This window comes from Hylaeus volcanicus, unplaced genomic scaffold, assembly GCF_026283585.1.
Source record: "Hylaeus volcanicus isolate JK05 unplaced genomic scaffold, UHH_iyHylVolc1.0_haploid 12197, whole genome shotgun sequence".
Taxonomy (NCBI): domain Eukaryota; kingdom Metazoa; phylum Arthropoda; class Insecta; order Hymenoptera; family Colletidae; genus Hylaeus; species Hylaeus volcanicus.
The window spans coordinates 861313-882740 of NW_026533147.1; the positions used below are offsets into that span (position 1 = coordinate 861313).

The window sequence follows — 21428 nt, forward strand, 5'->3', positions numbered from 1 at the left end:
CTTAAAGACTTTGTGTTCTTTCCAATGGATTTAATGCTCGTTTATGTTTCATGTTATTTTCCAATCTATCATCATAGTTCATTTTATAAAGTGACGTTTTTTTTGCAAAAGTCGCATTTCTTCAACTTCTTGCGAAGATTATAAAAACATGCATATACCAATATTTCTTAAACATTTAAAATGAGCGATAACAACATTGAAATTTTTTTCAATTGGTTTCACTTCTTACAAACACCGTCTAAAAGAAAGGTTGTATTGTCCCATGGTAAAGTGAAAAAGTTTTTACTCGTCCTTTATATCTCTATAATATTTTTTCAAGCTGAAAATTTATTTTCACGCTCGTTTCTATAAAAAATTGCAATCAACTCAATAAGTGGCTTACGCGGTTCAAAAAAAACAATGTTGACTACCAGTACTTGTATTTTAAGAAAAAATAAACCATTTTGAACAGAAACTTTGCAAAAAAAAAGTTTTTTTAAAGTTAATTAAGAAAAAAATTGTCACCTGAACAACAGGAGATTTTTTTAAAAATACCATCTAAAGGTTGAATGTATGAGCAATTGAAACTTAATTCAATTTTGGGAAGCGTAGAAATTTTGAAAAATTCAGAGCGTTTTTATATATTGGCTTGGGTTTTTTTTGAAACGATAGGTCGAAATTTTTAAGAATTTAAAATGCTGACAACTTTTAATGTTCGACAGACAAAAAGCTGTGTTTGGGAATTTCGAGTGAAAGACGCGAAAGCTAAAATAATGTTATCAGAGTGTTAAAATTCTCAAATCTCATTTTGGCATCTTATTGAAAATTAAAAAAGTATTTGTTTAACATGATTAATGGTATGATGTTGAAAAAATGCTGGTACTAGAAAAAAAAAACCTAAGAAACAAGTAAATGGAAGGAGTACTGGTCGTGAGTTGTCACAAAGCATTCAGTTAGAAAACGGTATAGAAAAAGGTTGGGAAGAATAGGCGAAATAGAAAGTTTTGCTGACACTTAAGGTTCCAGTCGCTAAAAAGACATCACTTATGATGAGTAATTTTGTCTTTAAAAGACGTGAGGTTTTTTTAGTGTAATGGTCGTTTTATAAATGGTAGATAAAATGTGTGTTGTGAGTAGAAACGATCACATACGGAAAAGCTGTTCCTGGTATATATGCATATACAAACGTATATATTACAATTAGTGAATTTGTAGTATTAGTAAATTGAAAATATATATGGAAATGATTTCAAGATTGGAAGAGAAATGTGTGAATACAGTTCGATGTATTTCGGCAGCATGTCCTCAAATAGCCAACTCGGGTCATCCAGGTAATTTAACATTTTTCTACCCTTTTGGATAATATGTGTTTATCTTAGGAGCCCCGATTGGTTGTGCTGCTATTGCTCATACTTTATGGACTAAGATTATGAATTACGCACCACATAAAACGGATTGGATCGCTCGAGATCGTTTTGTTTTATCCAACGGACACGCATGTGCCTTACAGTACACAATGTTACATCTCGTTGGATATGATTTATCACTTGACGATTTGAAACAATTTCGACAAATTGGAAGCAAGTAATGATTCTGAAACGCGAAAAAAATTTTTTGTATTAAATGGCTTGTTTCAGAACGCCAGGTCATCCCGAATGTTTTAAAACGCCTGGAATCGAAGTGACCACTGGACCTTTAGGTCAAGGAATCGCTCAGGCTGTGGGATTAGCGATTGCAACGGAAATGATGGCAGCCAAGTATAATCGTCCGAATTTAGTTCTTTTCGATAATTACGTCTATACATTGGTTGGAGATGGATGCCTTCAAGAAGGTGTTGCTTCAGAAGCATGCTCATTAGCGGGTCATTTAGGTTTAGGCCGTTTAATTGTGCTTTATGATAAAAATAAAATCTCAATTGACGGAGATACCGATTTATCATTTTCTGAAAATGTACAAGCTCGTTTCCAATCGTATGGATGGAATGTTTTGTGTGTCGCCAATGCAACATGCGAGGTTGACGCCATTTGGAAAGCAGTTCAAAGTGCACAAGAATGCAGAACAAAGCCCACTCTTATTATTTGTGAAACAATTATTGGATATGGCACCCGTTTTGAGGCCACCGAAAAAGTACATGGTGCTCCTCTTGGAACGGAGGAACTATTAAAATTAAGAGCGAAATTTGGATTATCTTCTAGCGAAGATCTCTTTCATATTGATGCTGATGTTTTGAGTTTTTACAAAAAAGCTGGAGAAGACGCTTCAAAAAAGTATACAATGTGGTTAAAACTTGTATCAAATTACGCTCAACATTATCCTAATGAGTATCAGCAGTTACAAAAGGACTTTTCTGGACGTTTTGACAGTATTGATTGGATAAAAGATTTTCCTGTCTACTCAGAAGCAAGCTCTCCTCAAAGCACACGAGCATTATCTGGGCAAATTTTAAATTGCTTAGTGAGTAAAATATCTAATATTGTTGGCGGTTCAGCTGATTTAACAGTTTCAAATTGTACAGTTTTAAAAAATGTTAACGATTTCACCAAATTGTGTCGTAACGGTAGGTATATACGGTATGGTGTAAGAGAACACGGAATGGCGGCCATTTCCAATGGAATATTTGCTTATGGAGGCTTACGTCCTTTTGCAGCAACATTTTTAAATTTTATTACTTACGCCTGGGGATCCGTTCGCTTAAGCGCTCTTTCTGGATTCGGAATACTTTATGTTGCCACACATGATTCTATAGGATTAGGGGAAGATGGACCAACACATCAACCTGTTGAAGTAGCCTCCTTATGTCGTTCAACACCGAATTTGCATTATTTCAGACCTGCCGACGGTCGTGAAGTGATTGCAGGGTATCGTTCGTGGTTAGACCATTCCAAAACCCCAACTATTCTTGCTTTAAGTCGTGGTAACTTACCACACCTGAAGGGATCTTCAGTTGACAAAGCTCTTAAAGGAGGTTATGTTTTATCCGTTTTCGCAAATACAGGATTACCCCAACTTATTCTTGCCAGCTGTGGATCCGAAGTATCATTGTGTGTTGAAGCAGCAAAAGAATTGGATCAAGTTGTCGATATCTCGGTTGTTTCCATTCCCTGTTGGGAGTTATTTATGAAACAACAAACGGACTATCAAAAGGAAGTTTTATTTAAGAAGAATGTTATAAAGATTTGGGTTGAGTCAGCTACCGCCTGTCGTTATGATCATTTGTTTGATGAAACGTTGCATATGACAACTTTTGGAGAATCGGGAAGCGATAAACAATTAAAGCAACATTTCGGTTTCACTTTGGAAGCGCTAAAAGCACTTGTTTTCAAAACATTAAAACAAAATCGTTCATAGAAAAGTGTAACGTGGCATTAATACGTAAACGTATTTTGTTTCAAAAAAACCACTGTCATTTGAAATTTTATTGCTCGCGAATCTTGCTTTGTTGTATGTAGAAAAAAAAAAACTTGCATGTTTTACAAAAGAAAAAACTAATGTCGCGTGTTATTCGTCTAAAACATTGTTACTTTTTTCATTTTTTGGTTTTAATGTTTTTGACTAGAAAATGTCATGTCATGTCTTAATAAACCAAGTATTCCGTAAGCAAACTTTGATTTAAAAAATAGTGTGCCCGTTAAAAAACAGTATTTTAACGACAATATTCAGGCATAAAGGAATATGTTACTCCTATGAAGTGACTTCTTCAATGAAATTCTTATTTAAAAAAATACTTTTGAATGTCATTGTTGCAATGACGTGCGTAAAGTCTGCTGTTAATGCGGGTAGTAGTCTAAGTAGCATGAACCGTAAGACGTACGTGAATCAGAACAAAAAAAAAACGCACTAGTTTTTCTTCCTTCCCGTGTTACTTGTTTTTTAGTTTCAGCAATCACTCACAATTGCTTCCTTTCGTTTCAAAAATGACTCATCGTCAGTTACAGGAAGTTTCTCATCCAATAGCAAGGTTGAAATCTTCTAAATGCCTGGATGATTTTCTTATGAAGAATAGCTCAAAGAGATATGAGCGGTGTGGGGATTATCTGTTATCTAAATTGGTCACAATGTGCCTTCCGAAATGGTCTTTAGATAAAGATTCACTGTGCACGCAAATCGAGAAATCTCCTTTTGCTTCAAAATGTGCTGAGGGATTGGTTGATTTGGGTAAAACATGTGTAAAGGATCAAGTCAAGATTCGTGAAACGATTTGTGACAAAAATTTTAAACTCATAAATAATAGAACGTGTGAACGGCGGTATCATTTCAAACCAGTTCCTAGTTGTGAAAAAGGTGAAGTACAAAACATTATCTTGTGCATTGTCAAGAATATGCTTTACACTTAAAGGTTACATTTTTTCCCACACGACGTTACTGTGCGAGAAATGGCAAACGGATAATTCGACGGTTGCACGTTCACCGCAAATATCAAGTATAGGCAATTTAACCATTCAAGTGTGTTTAACTCAAATAAGTTATGAGTTTTTTTGAAAAAAAACCTATTGTCAAAACAGCGAATCATACCTCCATTTCTAACGTGTGACTCCAATTCCAGATCTATAGGAGAAAGCTGCGCTACGTTTTCTTATACAAAACCACACTACAAATGTCCATCAGGGTATGTAAAATAAAACTGTTATTTGAAAATCTATATGAGGTAAATTTAGACTAGCACTCGATAACACGGACTGCATCAAAATCAAGGAACGTTGCGTGTCAAAAAATACTTTTCCGCAGCTTTGTGTTCATTCGATTCCACCCGAAAAAAAAAAAACCGCGTCAATCACTCGACAAAACTGTTTCAAAAACACGAAAGACAAGTGGACATTTTGTTGTCCTAAAGCATACGAGCTTTATCAAAGTGATTATGATGTTCGTTGTATTTACACATCGAGTTTTTCACAATGTTTAGCAAAAATGGATACATTTTATTCGTCCGCTACTTTTTGCATGGAAGAACCGATCCCTGCAACACCATTTTGTCAACAAGGAAAATATCATGATCAGCTCCAATTGTGTGAGATCACAAAAATGGAGCAACCAATTATTGTAGGTAAATTTCACTAGAAATAAACCGCACTGTTTTTCTTCGATATTTCAGAGTTGCCCCAAAACGTTTCAGTATCATAACTTGTTAAAAGAGTGCGTTGAAACAACAGACGTCATATCTCAAGAATGTGACGGAGAAACGGAGAAATGTACCAAAGCCAGAAATACAAGTGACTTTGGACCCGTTCAACCGATAAACACTGCGCGACTTTTACTCCAAAAGCAAGTCGATCAAAAGGAAGCCATATGGACATGTCCTCCCAACTCGACCCTTATTAAAGATTTTCAAAACATCCACAATACACACGCCTTTTTGTGCGAGAAGGTTGAGCAACACCTTGCGACCTTTCAGTGTCCTGAGCAGTTTCATGAAGGAATTGAAAATTTGTGTGTTCGTCAAATTTTCAGCCCCCTCTCTTCTTTCTGCCCTATAGGGTTTCAACATGTGAATGAAGAGTGTGTTAAGATATTAAAAAGTGCACCAGTGACGTTTTGCTCACAAGGTTTCACTTTAAGCACGTTTCTTCCTTTGTATTCGAATGAAACTGAGGGAAAACTACAAAGAGTATGTGTGATGCAGTTAAGTTAGTATTCAAAAAAAAATTGGGCGTCCGTGGAAAGTCAGTAGAACGGAAAGTAGAAAATCTTAAAGCCATTGCAATTAATTTCATTTTTAATCGTTAAATTTCTAAAACATGACAGTTTAAAATTATATGTTTAGTTTTAAAGTCTCCATTTTAGTCAATTTTAATTTAGCATCAAAACTACATTGTTTCTTTTCGTTTAGTAAATAGAACCATTTTTTTTTTTCACAAGCGTTACATTAAAAAAAGAAGCTTGTCCAGAATGACTGTTGTGGACCAGTTTAGCAGAAGAACTAATTTACCTTGCACAACACGCGGAAAGCAGTGCAAACCCGGTGCTGTCCAAAATGGTCACAAATAATGTAAGAAATAGGGTAGTTGACTTTTTTACAAAAAGTTACTACCAAGTTTGTTTTTTCCTTTAGAAACGTTGTTTCACTTCAACGATAAATGATGATTTGCATTGTGATAAAAGAAATACCAATGCTGAAACGAATGCATGCCAACCAAATTTATTGAGATCGTTCGTTTATGCCGATCAGCGCATCAACAAGTACTTGGCGATTGCCGATCAATTTAGGAAGCAATTACAGTCAAAAACTGTGGTCAAAGATATCAATCAGTTATATGTGTAAGAAGGTTTGATAACGTGTATCTGACGACACTTAACCTTTTGCTTTCTAGGTTACTTAAAGGTGTGATCGAAAAGAATACACTAACACAAGAGCTAATGGAACATTTTTTCACTGTTCAGCTATGTACATGTAAAAAGCGTATGTCATCCACCTCATCGGTCTGTTTTATTTTTAAACTTCTTGCTTGACAATCCTAGAAATAAGACAAGTCGTACTTCGACTCACATTAGTGGAGACTCTCAAAGCATTAATTCTTTTCTGTGATGTTTCCTTTTTGTACGCTCGCTTTTTTTGAAGCTTTTATTTTTTATTTTCAAAACCTCTGTTTTTCCTATATTTCAGTCCGAAAACATTTTTTTCCTCCACACAATCGCAATATCGACAAACGTGGATTTTAGAATTGTTTAAACGTCTTTGTCATGAAGGAGAGAGTTGCATTGAGACTTCGTTTGTACGTTTTCATTAGAATTGTAACTTAAAACAAATTCCATATTTCTTTTACCTTTTAGCTGCAATTAAAGCCTTTGTTTCGTAAGGCTGAAGAGTTTGTTATTTTATATGACTCTATGGGAAAGCTTTACGGAAAATTAACAACTGTTTTAGATCATCAATTTCGTATGAGACTTAAAAATGATATACCACTACAGTCTCAACCGTCGCCTAGACATTCTAACCTACATTCTTCACTGGACTCTCAAGAAAATGATCCAATGACCGATACAGAACCTCACGATACGGCGACATCTGATTCAAAAGACAATGAGTCTGATGAGGTCCAATCCGAACTTAGTGACTCAGATAACTGCACGTCGCCTACATCCAGCTCCTGAGGTAGCTTTACAAAAAAAAAAATTTTTTTTCACTGTAATTCGTGATCAAAATGGAGTGTTTTTTTTTTATAAACAAAAGTTCAGTAGAAAACCATTCGACATCAGAGAAATGATTTTTCTTTAAGGAATCGTTCAAGAATGAAGGAATTATATTGTTTCCTTAGAGTTATTTGTCATAAATTTTTGTGACATACAACTTTGTAAAACTGTTTTCCTAAATGTTGCCGGATTTACATAAAACTTTTGTTTTATTTAAAAAAAAAACATTAGGGGTGCGCAAGCAGCCATCAATCAATAACACAAAAGAAAAAAAGTTTCCTTGTACACGAAATGGTAGGATGCTTGAAGAAACTCTTTGATGTATCATTGAGAACAATTCACTACTACATATATGGAATTGACTGCTTTACGTTTGTTTTTTAGTTGTGTTCAATTTTCGTGTTCATTAAGGAAAAAACGTGCTAAAGAAAAAATAAACTTTGTTCTTTTAAAAATGTTTACATACTTAATTGAAATCTTTCAAGAGATTATACCTCAAAAAAGATTTCATCAATTAACAGAGGAACTACTTAGTTGTTGAAGTGCTGTCTGATATTTAGAATTCAATTCCACCATTAATGTTCCAATTTGATGAAATATAATTGACATAACTTTTTCTTCGCGACGGTGGATCAAAATTTCTTCATTCCTGCAAACTCGTGGAAATGACACAATATACGTGGTTCAAGTGTGTTACACGGTTACCTTGCTAACGTTATAATCTTTAACTGATTTGTTAAAGAGGCAATTTGTTCTTGTAGTGAACCAAAAAACTACGGGTGAGTCGAATAAAAACGAGACTTGGATTGTAGTGACTGTTTATTACGCCCTTACCGATTGATGTTCACATTCAATTTTTTCTTTTATTGTTCTTTCTAACGACTCTCTTCGAGTTGTTTCACTTTTAAGTTGATCTTTCAAAATCTAAAAACGTTACAAAATTGAAAATAAAACTAGTCGATATATCAAGTTAATTTACTTGGATTGATTGTTTAAAGGATTCATTAGAATTGACTGGTGATATGCTAGTATTTTCTTGTGTCTACATCAGGAAACAAAAATTGGATAAAATGTTAAAGTCAAAACAACTACCTTGATTTAACAACTTTTTATCACAATACAAATAAATTGTCAAAACAAATTTTTGTTATGAGTTTAAACCATCAAATCATTTAAATAGAAAGTAACGTTGGCATAAAATTCTAGAAGAAAATACTTCTAGCATCTTACTCGAGTGGAGTCCGCAGTTGGGACATCGTTCGAGACATCATTATCCTGACGGTGCTGAACTTTTTCTAAAAGTTTCTTATATTCGGATTCTAAAGCATTTTTAGAAAACGTCATTTCTTCAAGTTGAAATTGTAACTTGAAAAAAATCACTTGTTGTGAAACTGGTCAGCGCTAAAAAATACATCACGTACCTCGCGTAACGCATTAACATCATGTGATTCGTTGCGTTCACGTAAAATTTGATTTTCTTTTTCTAAAAAAAAAACACGCTCTTTTAACTTTGTATCTGAAAACAGAAGGTATAATTTTTCGGGAAAAATTGCCAACTATTGGGTAACTAAATTTCAAACATATTAACTTTGTGAGATTATTACCTTGATACGTCTCATTACAGGCATCACTGGAAACGAATTGACTCATTTTATCTTGAAATTCTTTTTGAACTGAACATAATTGTTCATCTGTTTGTTGTCTGACAAAAAGGAATAAAGCATGCTTTTGAAGCCGTGCTTTTACCTTTTTGAATGAGCGGATTCTAATTCCTTCTTGAGAAGTGCTATTTGCTTTTTTGATTCTTCTAATTGAAGAGACTTATGTAAATTTTCTTCGGTCTAAAACGACGGTGCATTCAATAGCTAACAATTCATCTCGTGATAAAACAAAACATTACCAACTCGTTTAATTTTTTCTTGTATAAGTCGTTGGAGTGTTTTAATTCTGTGATGGAGGCAACCTGTTCATTTAATTGAACGATTTGATTCAAATAATCCTTCAACACACCAACCATTTTATTTTAAATTTCTTCTTCTTGTTGCAATGTCTTACTTGAACACTTTTATAAAGTTGTTGGTTTTTATTTTTTAACAAACTCAATTCTTTTAAATGAGATGTATATTTTTCCAATGACATTTTTAATCTTATGACTTCATCGCTATCAGCTTTGTGAACTTGAATTTGATCTTTTAACCTAATATATAGTAAAAATTGTTTTTATAAAAACAAAAAATTTGATGAAATTTTTTTTCCTACAATCGTATTTCCGCTGCTGACGATTTTTCAATTTCATTCTTTTCTTTTATTGTTTGTTCCAATTTTATTTTCATATGCTCCACTTGTTCTTCCAGTCGGTAAATTTCCCCGAAAATAGACTGAAAGACAAAACGACATATAAAAAAGAAACGGGTAAGGGGAAGTAAAAATTTTGTAATGCAGTGCACCTGAACATCTTTTTCAGTTGTATGGCGATTATCGATAAATGAGCCTTGTAAAGTAGAATTTTTGTTTTTGATAATATCTTCTAATTCTTCATTGCGTTTTTGTAAAGTTTCTCTTACTCCCTCCACTTCATTCAATACCTGAATTCGTTTACACTATCAGTCAAATAAAAAAGAAATGGGAAAAAAACCTTTTTTAAAGTAATGTATTTTTTTTTCCAAGATGATTTAAGAGATGAATCCACAGGCAATGCGTCACTTTGATTTGAAAAAAAATCTTCACTCGAAACCGTATGCGACGATTTGATAGAAATGGTTTCATTTTCTATAGATGACATTTCTTCGGCACGACTGTTAAGTCGACTAAAATCAAGCATAGGCACTTTAACTTTTTGACGGTGCATACTTCCTTCCGAGGATAATGCTGAGTCATTATCTGAATAAAGTTTTTCAAATTCCTCAATAATATACTGAATATCACTTTGATCGGAAGCATCCAAACATGTTATCACTAATTCAACAATATCTTCATTCACCGAAGATTTTAACGAGTACATAATTATTAATTGACTTAAAATGACCCAATGAGAGGTTGTTAAATTTATAGTTTGATAACCTTGAATGAGAAAAGTAAAGAGATCATCATAGAGTTTATTGGTAACATCATTCCATGCAACAAGTATTGAGATAGTTTTCTCATCGATTGGATTCGCTTCTTGATCATTTAAGTTGTTTTCTGGTTTGGGTTCAAGCGATGCTAAAATCCTATCGTCAATATACTCTAATAAAAGTATTAAATTTTTCTCACATAATATATCAGATAAAGAAAGTAAAGGTTTTATTGCTTCATTATTAGAGTCGTTACATTCAACGGAATTATTTTTGGTTTTGATTAAGGCATTTTGTAACATAAAATTAAGTAATTTTTGTAATGCTTTTATAGCATTAACACCATTAGAAACGAGATTATCCATTCTTAATAAATTATACAATTTCTTTTGTTATTGCAATGTTGCAATGGGGATTTAAAAAATGTAGAAGTTTTTTTTTTTCATTTGGTAAGCATTAACAACCAGAAAAATTTTTTCATTTCGATATTTTGTGGAACATCCACTTAATTACAAAAAAAAAGAAAATGAACAAACTATCTTTTGAAAATTGTTTGAAAAGATAAAACGATTGATAATATTTTATGTTATTTTTCCATGAATTTTTTATTTTATTCAGTTTAGCTTGTTTAATCTTTCATACGAAGTCTTTTAAGAGTTTTCTGTTTTCCAATAGTTTTTAAAGCAAAGTGTCGTTTTTTTGTATCTTTTTCAATTCTTTTAGCTTGAAGTAAATTCTGGAAGAAAAAAATTGAGTTTAACAATTAACACAATATATCTCACCTTTTCAGCAATTTTTTGCTGTTTCATTTTATGATTGGAAGCTGCTCGTTTTCGTTCCTGTTCACGTTGTTTTGTTATTAAATGAAGCCTTTGAAGCAACGTTGTAACTTTTTTTTCATAAAGATTTGATCCAGGAGTTGTGGTTTGATCTATTATCCCTGTGCTGCGTTTTTTCCCATGCTCATCCTATAATCAATAGTAAACCTTTAAGAAACCATTTCATACTCAAACAAAAAAAATTACTTTGGGTAACGATTTAAATGGTAAATTTTTTCGAATATCTTCTGGGACGCGTAAGGGATTAAAACGACGAGGTTCACGATAAGGCCGTCCTCCGTACTCATTCGTTTTTGAGTCGGGTTGAGGCAAGCTTAAAGCTACATTAAAAAACATTATTCCTTCCAAGGCTCGAATCCACACGACGTTAAAAAAAATTTACCGTGACGTATTTCCACCATAGTTTTCAGTCTTCTCCAATGAGGAACGTCTAAAACGGGATTCCAAAATGTTTTTGGCTTCACCTATTGCCAGAAACAGATAACAAAAAATTGTCATGTTGTCTTTAAAATAAAACTATTTACTTGAATCCATGTTTTACATAGGACGATATCGGACATGATAATTTTGTCTTCAAATTTTGCACGAAAAACACCGTCGTTTCCTTGTGCTTTTTTAATTTGTCCTCGTATTCCACTAATTGTTTGAATCTTACTACCTGAAAGAGTTTTTGTGACAAAATAAAAAATGACTGTTTCTCTTGACCTGTAAACTTTGCCACTTCCAAATTTGTATTAAACATATTTTTAATAAAAGCGGTGTTTTTATAAATTTTTTGAGGAATTCCCACTAATTTCAATTTTTTCATAATAGCAAAGGATGTATTCATTTCTAAAATAACTCCAGTAGCTGAAATACGAAATTCCTTTACATTATCAGACCAATTCCGTATTGCTAGAACACCTGGAAATGTCTAGAATGAGGAAAGTCGTTCTAAACATTATCACACACTGCAAGACCTGAGTTTGTTGGTTGAAATGGTCCATAAAACACTGTCAAACAGTGCATATGCTCTGGAGTATACTTCAAATAACGTATACGAACATCATTGCGATCTTCTATACAATACATAGGAATAGATTGAAACCGTCTCCACCCACACGAAAATAATAATGGATCCTCAGTTTTTAGTATTTTAGGCGCCCATCTTGGAATAACAAAAAATGTGTTTCAACTGTTGCTAACACACATACACAAACCTATGTTTTTTAATGCGAGCTTTAAGAAAGCCACAAGCACCGCTTTCGGTAGGTAAAAGACCTCCTAAGAGTATGGTTCTTGGTTTTCTTTTTAAATGTAACACCCACGCCGTCGGAACGTCTTGAACTACAATTCTGCAATATGTACCGATACTTAAACCCGTTTCTGAGTTTTGTAGAAATGAATGAGCTTGTTCTATTTTATCTCGTTCCATTAGTTCTTCTTCACGATTTCGTTCACGATGCTTTTGAATTTCTTGTAAGGGTTCAAGAATTTCAGGTAACAAAGACGCATCAACTTGTTGCTTTAAATTGGGATCATCCCAACCACCCGTAATAAAGTAGTGTTTCTTAATGAATAATAAAAAAAAAAATTATTACAGAAAAAAACGAGAAAAAAAAAACACTTACTTTAAATAAACTTTTCAAAGACGGTGACATACAATACAGTAAACAGTCGGTTGGATTGCTAGAAAATTTCATCTCTGGAAAGACGACATGACACACGTACGAGTCGTTCACTAATTGGCATTCATCTTTTTGTGAGGAAACTTGGTCACATTGCCCTAAAAGTGTTGTTAGTTGTTTGCTGTCATCAGTTTTCTTTTGAATGGTAGAGAAAGTGAGATAATCATCACTTTCAGAGCCATCATCAAACAAATTCTTTGTTTGCGAGTCTTCTAATGGATCCGAATGTAAGGACCAAGTCACGTTGGGTTCATACAGCATCGATTGCAATGTGGTCTGAGTGTAGTGTTCGTTTGTTTTCTGTACTCTATCAACTCGATGACCCAAAGCATCATAATTTTTTTTGTTGGAATAATTTTTTTCAGAGAAAGCTTCTGACATATTTTCTTCGTCATCTAGAAGTTCGTAAGATGCTTCGGAAGATAACATATTAGCGTCTTCATATTCAGGAGCCTGGTCTCCTGTTGGAGCGATACGTTTTACGTGGCTTCTAGGTTTCACTTCACTAGTCGACTCATTCATTAAACGTAGTTGCAGTCGATCAATTTGTTGGTTGAGTGCCCCTCCCGCACTTTGTAAAGTTCTAACAAGATGCACAGATTCTGGGAAATGCTCTCTAAAAAAGAAATAATTCTCACAGTGTCATCTGTATAGCATACTTAGGATAACATACGTGTCTTGATGAATTTTGTCTTGAGGAACATGACCGTCTGCTTCCGAAGCATCAGGTGACTCAAGATGTTCATGACGCGTGAAATATGTCTAAGACGTTTCATTTGAGAGTCAGTCACATTTCTACTTTTCGTACTTCGTGCTCTGGAAGTTTTATGTACATTGTATCGGCATCAAAATTGATGTGACCTATATCACAATCAGGGGCGTAAATGCGTCTCTCTTGGATTTTGAGTGTTCTTTTTTTTTTCTTTTCTTTCTCATTCGTATTTCTGACACAATAAAGTTCAATATTACAATCAAAAAGAAAGAACAAACTTTGAGAGAGGTAGAGCACAAGGGTCAACAAAACCTAAAACACTTGAGGCTGTGAAATCTCCCGCTCCAGGTATATGGATAGGAGTATTAGGCCGCAACGTAGCACCCTTGACGTATCTGTTACGTTAGCAGTTATTTAATGAGTTCTATGAGAAAATTCAAATGGCTCTACTAACCCATAAAAATGAAGTGTTCGAGTTTCGCATCCATTTTGAATGTCTTTAACGCTTGTTTGATCTTCATACCGTAAAGCAACGAGGTAAGGGCGTTGTGATCGAAATGTAAGAGGGCGTGGTTTTTGCACTGCTAAAAATCGCGATAAATTAAATATCTGAAAAGAATAAAAAATTAGAGTCAAACATCAGTTAATAGAAGCTGGGCTTTTGTCATTTAAAAATACCTCCGTTTTATTATAACGTCCGAACTGTAACCCAGATAAATAAAATAATTTGGCACCATTATAAATTTCAGCCCAAAAACGTGCTTTTAATTTTTTTTTGGTTTTCCGTAACACGGAAATCTCACGAATAGTATCTAAATGGGTTAAAACCCCTGAACCAACGCCGTTCTTTTATATGAATTCAAAATGAATATCTTTGGAAAATTACCAATAACTTTAGGGAATCCATGAACTTGAAGTATATTAAGAAATTCAAATGTTTCCATTTCAAATCTGTTTCATATTGTTAAATTATTATCCTTTTATTGAATCGAAATATGCACAGCGTACCCAAAAGATCCATCAATCATAACTAACACTAAATCGGCAACTTTAGCAATATCGAGCATACTTTCAACGTCATTTTGACATTCTAAAAATGTTATACGGCGCTTTTTTCCTGCAACCTGATTTTTTTTTTGTGTTACTAAATAAACAAAAAATGAAGAAAAAACGCACTAAGGTAATAGGTCCATTTACGGATGTCACATTAAAGCGTGTATAATGTTTCACTAGAGAACTTATTAATGTTGTTTTCCCTACACCTGGAGGCCCTTGAACCGCTACTATGATAGGGGGAGCGAATTCTTCTGTTTCTTTGTGAGGTAACAATTTGGCATGTTCTCGTTTTGTTTCATGATCTAACGCATACTGAGCACGTCGTTGAACACTTTTCACACCTCCTGAAAAAGTGAAAGCCTGAAAAATAATTAACAATAAAACAATGCTAAAAAATAGATACTTGGGAACAACATGACAAAGCTTCAAAACACTTACCTTAGGATTGTGACGCTCCTTTTTCTCTTTTAAACAAGATTTTTTAACTTTACCACCTTTAACACCTTTTTTATGTTGAATATGTTCTTGATTCATCTCTTCACCTCCACTAGGCATTGTAACAAACGAAGTTTCTTTGCTAAAAGAAGAATGCTTTAGTCAAGGAGCCAATGTGTGTCTGTGACATGAGAGTTTCTTCTGTCTATGTTCTTTTTTTTATATAGGCATCCGGCATATTTAATCAAATAGCCTTTTGTAATTCACAACGTTCATTATATCTTGAAGCTTATTAAATACACTAAAGATCGTTGGTGGACTGATAAAAATTGTGTTTTTGACATAAAACCAAGCAATCAATGTCACTAATTATTCCAGGTAGACGATTTTAGAATAAAAATTCATAAACAACAGTAACATTACATCGTGATAAAAACTACACGAAATGTCACTTTACACGTTGGTTTTAATATAAGAAGGTTATTAAAGTTTGCCGTTCACATTGTTTTTCGATGCAACAACTTCAAGTAAAGCAACTTTTTTTTTTGTCTGTAACGACAATACGATACAACCTTTGGTTCTGTTAACGTTTTTTTCTCCTAGTTTTAAAATAAAAGCATAGTACTTTTTTTGTCGGTGTTTAGCCAAGAAATATCACTTTTTTTTTTGCAATTCGTTTCAAAATGACCTAGTATGTATTAAAAGATTGTGCAGATGGTCTGGAGCATGCGCTGAATTCTTTCTAAGAGTTTTGACTAAGGATAATCGGATAAACGCAGTACACACGACTCTATTGACCTTTTCGGTCTTTCCATTGTGTTACACAAAGTCGCCGAATTCACTTAGGCCTTTGCCTCTGGGAATATCGTATTTTCAGTTACGCATAGGAATGTTTCGCAACAAAAAACGATGGTAAAAATGTAAAAAATTTAAAGGAGAGTAAAAAAAAAGAGGTTCGTTTGACAGTTTCACAAATACCAGTTGACTGGCTTGAACATAAAAGATGTTGAACGTTAAGGGGCTTCAATAATGAGCGTCGTAGGGAGCGCAGAAACTTTTTGTTTCATTCACTATTCCCATGAACACTAAGGCGTAACTCTGAGGAATGAGCTCTGAAAACATGCCTCGTGGTACAGCGGCCTTAAGTTAAAGACAATTGATTGTTACTAGTAGGACCAATTGTGAGAACAGGTCATTTCCAATAGATGACTTTTTAGGATTGTTTCAATTCATTACGCGTTGGATTTAAAAAAAATAAAGGTTTTATAACCTTTTAATGACAAAACACAGTTGACAAGGTATATATAAAAAAAAAACACTCTTCGCAAAAGAGAGTTTCTAGTTTTTTTATCACAAAAGTTACTAGAATTTATTTTCGTTTTTTTATAAAGAAGAACGGTTTTTTTTTATGGCGTGAATGAATGCTTCTTACTGGATAGAATCATAGCGTTAGATCAAATTTAACCTTTTTGGTGCTAAAGACATATTTAACTGTAATCCAACTTTTCATACCATGAAGTGTTCGCGAGCAGTTTACATTATTTTTTAAAAACCATTTTTTTTGTATGAAAAAAAATTGAAAAAGCATTTTTAAAAAAAAAATTTATTGCCGTTCGACTTGTAGTTGAAGCATCATTCCATGTATCAATTTTATTAGCAACGTACATAAAATAGCATTTATTTTTTATTTGGTTTTTAGTGTCCAATAAAAGCAAGCTATTAAAGAAAACAAGGACAAAGAGTTTTATTTATCAAAGTGTTTTAAAAAACATTTTTAAATTGAAGTGGAAAATAATATTTTTTTTATTGGAATGAAAAGGTTGAAAAAAAACGAGTCCACTCACATTGTTATATCTGCATTGAAGATGTCAAATAAGGTCGTTTCAAATTTTGTCAAATTTATTTTATTTGAAATAGAAAGACTTTTTTTTTTCAATTGTCTTTAGTGATCATATTGCAATTTTAAAGAAAATATATTAAAACCTATAAGTGATTATATTCAACAGTAATTATTTTTTTTTTTTTTAATTCAAAAAACAATTTAATGCATCGGAAAACATTGTCTATTATAGGATTGAGTATGGCTAAAAATTTGGAATATGAGAAAGATTTGAAATGGAGTTAAAAGAAGAAAAATTATATGTGATCATTGATTGATGGGCTTTGATAAAAATTTTTAAACTGTTTTAACCTAAAATACATACTCAAAAGATAATTTTCGTTGAAAGTGGCATGTGAACGTTCACTGCGAAGGAGCTGAAAAATGTAAAAGTGAATCACGAGAAAATATTTGGAGTATTTTTATGATCGATTAAATAAGAAATGAATTGTTATTTTGTCTATATACAAAAAAGAATTAATTTAATAGAGAAAACCATTGAACGAACGATTTGTTAGGGATTTGGGTAAATTAACGGTGAGTTTGACAGTTGTTTTACTATAGAATTGATTTGGTAAGAAAAATTTTCAAAGGTAGAGAAAATTGCAGAAGAAGACGCAATGCATGTGCGTTTCTGATTTAAAATATCATGAATTGATTGTTGGAAAAGCGGTAGGCAAAAAGTTATGGTCGAGATGAATTCCTTTACATTGTCAAAGTGCAAGATATCTTGACAAAATTGATTTAATAAATTCAAATTATTGCAAAGCTGAGGGCATATGGATGACGACAATCCGATAACTAAACAAACAGCGGTTAGGCGACTCGTTGGTAACATTGAGTAAAATCCTGTCATAAATGCTACACATGTTGAGAGTAATACAAAGCGTACTAAACCCGCTAAGGTTGATAAACAAATTGTATACATTTGATTAAGTTCTTTTGAACACGGATTCCAAATAGAAAAGATTTGTTGCTTTTGTAACTCGAACATGGTAAAAGAGAAGTTCTTGAAAGGTTTAACGTGTTGTTTACAAAAAAGAATGTAGTCAAAAATGTGTGTGTCTTGAGGAACAGTTTTAAGACTACAATACATATGTTTATAAGCGAGTGAATTTTTCATGTTTGCTAGAAAATAGTATAAAAAGTCTTCTGGTGTTTGCATGATTAGAAAGCCATGAGTTAAACACGACAACATACTACCTTTTGTAGCATTTAATTGTGTTGCAAGAAACCATTGAGATCCTATAATTTTTTTTCTTGCTCGTAACGTTTCCGTATGCTCTTCTTCTAGTGCCACTGCTAGACATAAAGCTGCAGCTCCCGCTAACGACCAATTAAAATCAGGATTCACACTAGCATTGCACATAATCTCAGAAATTGAAACATAAAAGGGCGGGAAGGCCGTTTTTGTTGAAATTCTATTTTTAAATGAGCATGAATGGAACAATTTTGCAACATAGGAATCTAATATATGCACCGCGACAAAGAATGTACTTTCATGCCATTGCATATCATTCACAAAACTTCGAATCCAAGTAATAATCATTAAACGGCGTTTTTGGCTTACATTTTCAGGATTGAAACCGATTGCTGATAATGTGTTTTTCTTACCATGATGTATAGGAACTAGAATGATATCGGATAAGGGTATATGTAATGAAATGAGTGGAGCTATAATTAGTTCCGTTTCATGTTCGTAAAGTTTTTTCCAAAACGCTTCAATCGACTCGTCGTGAGTAGGCACTCTTATACTGTTGTTAACGCGACTGTCTATTTGTTGATGATTGCGAATAACCCATCGGATGAATGGTGCGAGTTGCTGTAGGAATTCCTCGCTTAAGGTTAAATTAGTATGACTTTGTAAAAGTGAATTGCTTTTACTGAAAAGTTTCATTGGTACTGGTACATATTCACGAACAACTATGACATTATTGGCTCTGAAATGTGTGTAGGTCAAAGCTTTAAGAATGCTCTTCTCTAATGTACACAATTTTGATGAAACAAATAGTCTTATAGATAGACATTCTCGTGATAAAAAAATGATATTGATCTGAGAAATGTAAAGGCTTTGAATGAAATAGGTTGTTATTGGTAAGATAATGCAGTGACGATAATGCGGAAACGACCTAAAGTTTTTTATGGTATGAAATGATGTTTCCCATTTCTGCGACAAAACTTTTTTTGGAGTCGACATTAAAAAATTAGACGCTAGAAGAAAACAAACATAATCAATATAACAGAAATGGCTAATGATAAGATGTAAACGTACAATATTTCTCGTTGTGTTGAAACAAATTCGTAACTAGAGCGTTGGAGTTTCTTATAGTAAAATAAGCAAATACACAGTGGTCGTTAAAGAGTAATTCGAAAGCTTTTAACGTTTTACAAAATTCTTGTGTGAAAACATTGGACAGAATTTGTTTTTTGTAAAGATTTTCAAGTAGAGCGCTGGTATTAAAAATGCTGACGTAAAGTCTGTCGGAATCAAAACAACTTGTAGAAAATGAAGAAGATAATTTCAGTTTTGCAGTTTCACTAAGTCTATTGAAAATGTTTGAGGTAAGGAATGATGGGTCATGAACGATTTTCTTCTCATACATGGTACGTTGGATGTAATTGGAAAGAATGAAACGAGGAATGAAAACAGTGGGGATGCATAATTTTGGTTAATTACAAACACGTCAGGAAAAAATGATTTTTCTTATACATTCGACAGATGGGGATTTAATTCTAGAGCAAATAATGGGATTCATTCTATTGATATGTCAAAGGAAAAATTATAATAATACAAAAAACTTTGTTGTCTTTTTTTCCTTAAAAAAGATGTGTGCGTGAACGAATCAACTACTTTGTATGAATTTGTCTAAATGACTCTAAAACTTTCAATGTTAAGGTGAATGGTAGGTTAATGACAAAAAGCGGTGAAATGAAAGCAAGATTTAAGAATTACAAAACCCTATTCATATAGCCACAAAAATTATAGAAAAAAAAAATTGTCTTTATAACATCTATCTTGTATATTCTTTGTGAGTCTCCATCATATTTACCCGTTCTTCTTTCAATGTTGTACCATAAACATCTGGACGTCTCAATCTATTTTTTGCATGTTTTAAATTGGAAAACATGCAAACAAAATTTTGTTTGATTCTCAAAAAAGAATCATAAAGGCAAGACATGTTAAGAAAAATATTATTTGGAATCATTTTCACGCGTTCGGTGAACAGTTTTAACAAAATTCATTCGTGTGTCACTCCTCCAAACATGTGTTATAGAGAAGAAAACGCTTGGAGTGTATAGTACCTAACAGCGAAATAAAGACTTCTGAAAAAACAACGTTTTGTGTTTTTAAAACTGATAGTTTTATTTTTCACCATCAGTGAAATATAGATACTTTTTGTCATAAAGAAAGAATTTTTTATGATTTTCTGGCCCAAAAACAGCGTCATTAGGCGACAAAAAATTAAATGCAGTATTCCGTAGTGCAACAATTATTTGAATTTCATCAACCAAATGGCTCAAGTAAGCTTTGCGTAATCAATAGACTCAATGTTTTTAGTTATACATGAAGTATACACTAGTAAAAATGTACCTCAAAATTAGTTAAACATTTTTTATCACCAATGAATTTATTTATTTGTGAATGAATTGAAAAATAAATGATAATAAAAGATGATTCAATTTAATTTTTTTGTTTTTTTCATGTTCTAGTACGGTTTAGCATCGTACTGGGATGAGCGTTACACTCGGTAATCGTTAGCAAACATTTTGATATGAGTATTTTATTTGTGTCTGCTCGTTAGTGATTCGGACTTTTTCGATTGGTATCAAAAATGGGAAGATCTTCGCTGTCACATTTCTCCTTTTCTGGAAAAACCTCATAAAATTTTAAATCTTGGATGTGGTTTGTCAAGTAGGATAATAAAATATAATTAATTCTGAAACGCATTATTGACAATCTATACCCAAGGGATGAGTGAGTCACTCTTCGAGGACGGCTACCAAAACCAAACTAATATTGATATATCTAAAGCAGCTATTGAGAAAATGTCTAAGCATTATAAGGAGAAACCATCGATGGAGTGTAAGTCTCTTTTTGTTACCATTATACTAAACAATTGTTCGTAAAGCGTATAAAGATTATTTTTCTGTTTTTCAGTTCGAGTTATGAATGCGTTGGATATGTCAGCCTTTCCATCAGAAACGTTTGATACTGTAATTGATAAAGGAACGATGGATGCAATTTTAGTACGTTTTCTGTACACTTTCTAATATTTTTCTTACGTGGTTAGACTGTTAGTGTGGAGAGTCAAGCACAACCAATGTAGCGCAATTGTTAAAGGAAGTCAACCGTGTTTTAAAGTATGATATGTCACACAAATAGTTTTTGTTCTTTTATTTTTTCCATTCAAAGTCGGAATGGTAGGTACATTTGCATAACATATGGACAACCGTCTTTTCGTTTACCATATTTTGAAGTAAGTCATAAAAAAACAGCTGTAGTCTTATTTTTGTTGCATGTAGCGCGCCGAACTTGAGTGGGACGTACAACATTTGTCTGTTCCGAAACCCGCGTTAAAGACAACTGGTAAAGATAAGTGAATGTTGTTAAAATTTAAATGATTTTCATGAACAATAATGTATTTTGTAACTGTTTTGAAAGTATTAAGTTTTCCGAAGCAT

At 33.1% G+C, this 21428-nt stretch overlaps 5 protein-coding genes across 14 annotated transcripts; 2 read left to right on the forward strand and 3 right to left on the reverse strand.

The window, feature by feature from the left end:
- Positions 1-5898, forward strand: LOC128882902 (uncharacterized). 5 transcript variants are annotated; one of them, XM_054134746.1, is made up of 9 exons: positions 1-1310; positions 1359-1563; positions 1617-3786; positions 3854-4000; positions 4060-4260; positions 4316-4422; positions 4482-4585; positions 4635-5016; positions 5069-5898. In XM_054134746.1, the coding sequence occupies exons 1-3, from the start codon at positions 1217-1219 to the stop codon at positions 3325-3327; spliced, it is 2010 nt and encodes a 669-aa protein (XP_053990721.1). In that variant the 5' UTR covers positions 1-1216; the 3' UTR covers positions 3328-3786; positions 3854-4000; positions 4060-4260; positions 4316-4422; positions 4482-4585; positions 4635-5016; positions 5069-5898. The 5 variants fall into 5 exon arrangements, with proteins under 5 accessions (XP_053990721.1, XP_053990717.1, XP_053990718.1 ...); XM_054134742.1 differs by having other exon boundaries at positions 1617-3572; positions 3640-3786; positions 3854-4260; XM_054134743.1 differs by having other exon boundaries at positions 1-1053; positions 1117-1310; positions 3854-4260.
- Positions 5899-7450: 1552 nt separating this feature from the next.
- LOC128882901 (protein Hook homolog 1-like) lies at positions 7451-10637 on the reverse strand. 2 transcript variants are annotated; one of them, XM_054134741.1, is made up of 13 exons: positions 9740-10637; positions 9552-9689; positions 9364-9482; positions 9160-9301; positions 9005-9103; positions 8851-8945; positions 8709-8806; positions 8526-8587; positions 8335-8469; positions 8084-8146; positions 7939-8028; positions 7810-7877; positions 7451-7753 (listed from the first exon to the last, which is right to left on the reverse strand). In XM_054134741.1, exons 1-13 carry the CDS (start codon positions 10520-10522, stop codon positions 7615-7617), a joined length of 2031 nt encoding a protein of 676 aa, XP_053990716.1. In that variant the 5' UTR covers positions 10523-10637; the 3' UTR covers positions 7451-7614. The 2 variants fall into 2 exon arrangements, with proteins under 2 accessions (XP_053990716.1, XP_053990714.1); XM_054134739.1 differs by having other exon boundaries at positions 7454-7753; positions 8526-8620.
- LOC128882900 (uncharacterized) lies at positions 10616-15848 on the reverse strand. 3 transcript variants are annotated; one of them, XM_054134738.1, is made up of 19 exons: positions 14870-14935; positions 14745-14791; positions 14552-14688; positions 14384-14499; positions 14262-14326; positions 14054-14205; positions 13830-13984; positions 13654-13770; positions 13472-13607; positions 13337-13425; positions 12607-13279; positions 12196-12545; positions 11956-12143; positions 11702-11899; positions 11521-11654; positions 11379-11460; positions 11183-11316; positions 10940-11125; positions 10617-10893 (listed from the first exon to the last, which is right to left on the reverse strand). In XM_054134738.1, the coding sequence occupies exons 4-19, from the start codon at positions 14440-14442 to the stop codon at positions 10786-10788; spliced, it is 2826 nt and encodes a 941-aa protein (XP_053990713.1). In that variant the 5' UTR covers positions 14443-14499; positions 14552-14688; positions 14745-14791; positions 14870-14935; the 3' UTR covers positions 10617-10785. The 3 variants fall into 3 exon arrangements, with proteins under 3 accessions (XP_053990712.1, XP_053990713.1, XP_053990711.1); XM_054134737.1 differs by having other exon boundaries at positions 10616-10893; positions 12607-13265; positions 13323-13425; positions 14552-14791; positions 14870-15848; XM_054134736.1 differs by having other exon boundaries at positions 14552-14791; positions 14870-15848.
- A 994-nt stretch (positions 15849-16842) lies between these two features.
- On the reverse strand, positions 16843-19790 carry LOC128882865 (uncharacterized). Its single transcript, XM_054134650.1, has 2 exons — positions 19018-19790; positions 16843-18956 (listed from the first exon to the last, which is right to left on the reverse strand). The coding sequence occupies exons 1-2, from the start codon at positions 19346-19348 to the stop codon at positions 17260-17262; spliced, it is 2028 nt and encodes a 675-aa protein (XP_053990625.1). The 5' UTR covers positions 19349-19790; the 3' UTR covers positions 16843-17259.
- Positions 19791-20159: 369 nt separating this feature from the next.
- On the forward strand, positions 20160-21412 carry LOC128882866 (EEF1A lysine methyltransferase 4-like). 3 transcript variants are annotated; one of them, XM_054134653.1, is made up of 8 exons: positions 20160-20267; positions 20457-20494; positions 20549-20658; positions 20716-20829; positions 20905-20993; positions 21046-21107; positions 21172-21223; positions 21270-21412. In XM_054134653.1, the coding sequence occupies exons 1-8, from the start codon at positions 20259-20261 to the stop codon at positions 21345-21347; spliced, it is 552 nt and encodes a 183-aa protein (XP_053990628.1). In that variant the 5' UTR covers positions 20160-20258; the 3' UTR covers positions 21348-21412. The 3 variants fall into 3 exon arrangements, with proteins under 3 accessions (XP_053990628.1, XP_053990626.1, XP_053990629.1); XM_054134651.1 differs by having other exon boundaries at positions 21160-21223; positions 21270-21400; XM_054134654.1 differs by lacking the exon at positions 21270-21412 and having other exon boundaries at positions 21038-21107; positions 21160-21223.
- The last annotated feature ends 16 nt before the right edge of the window (positions 21413-21428 follow it).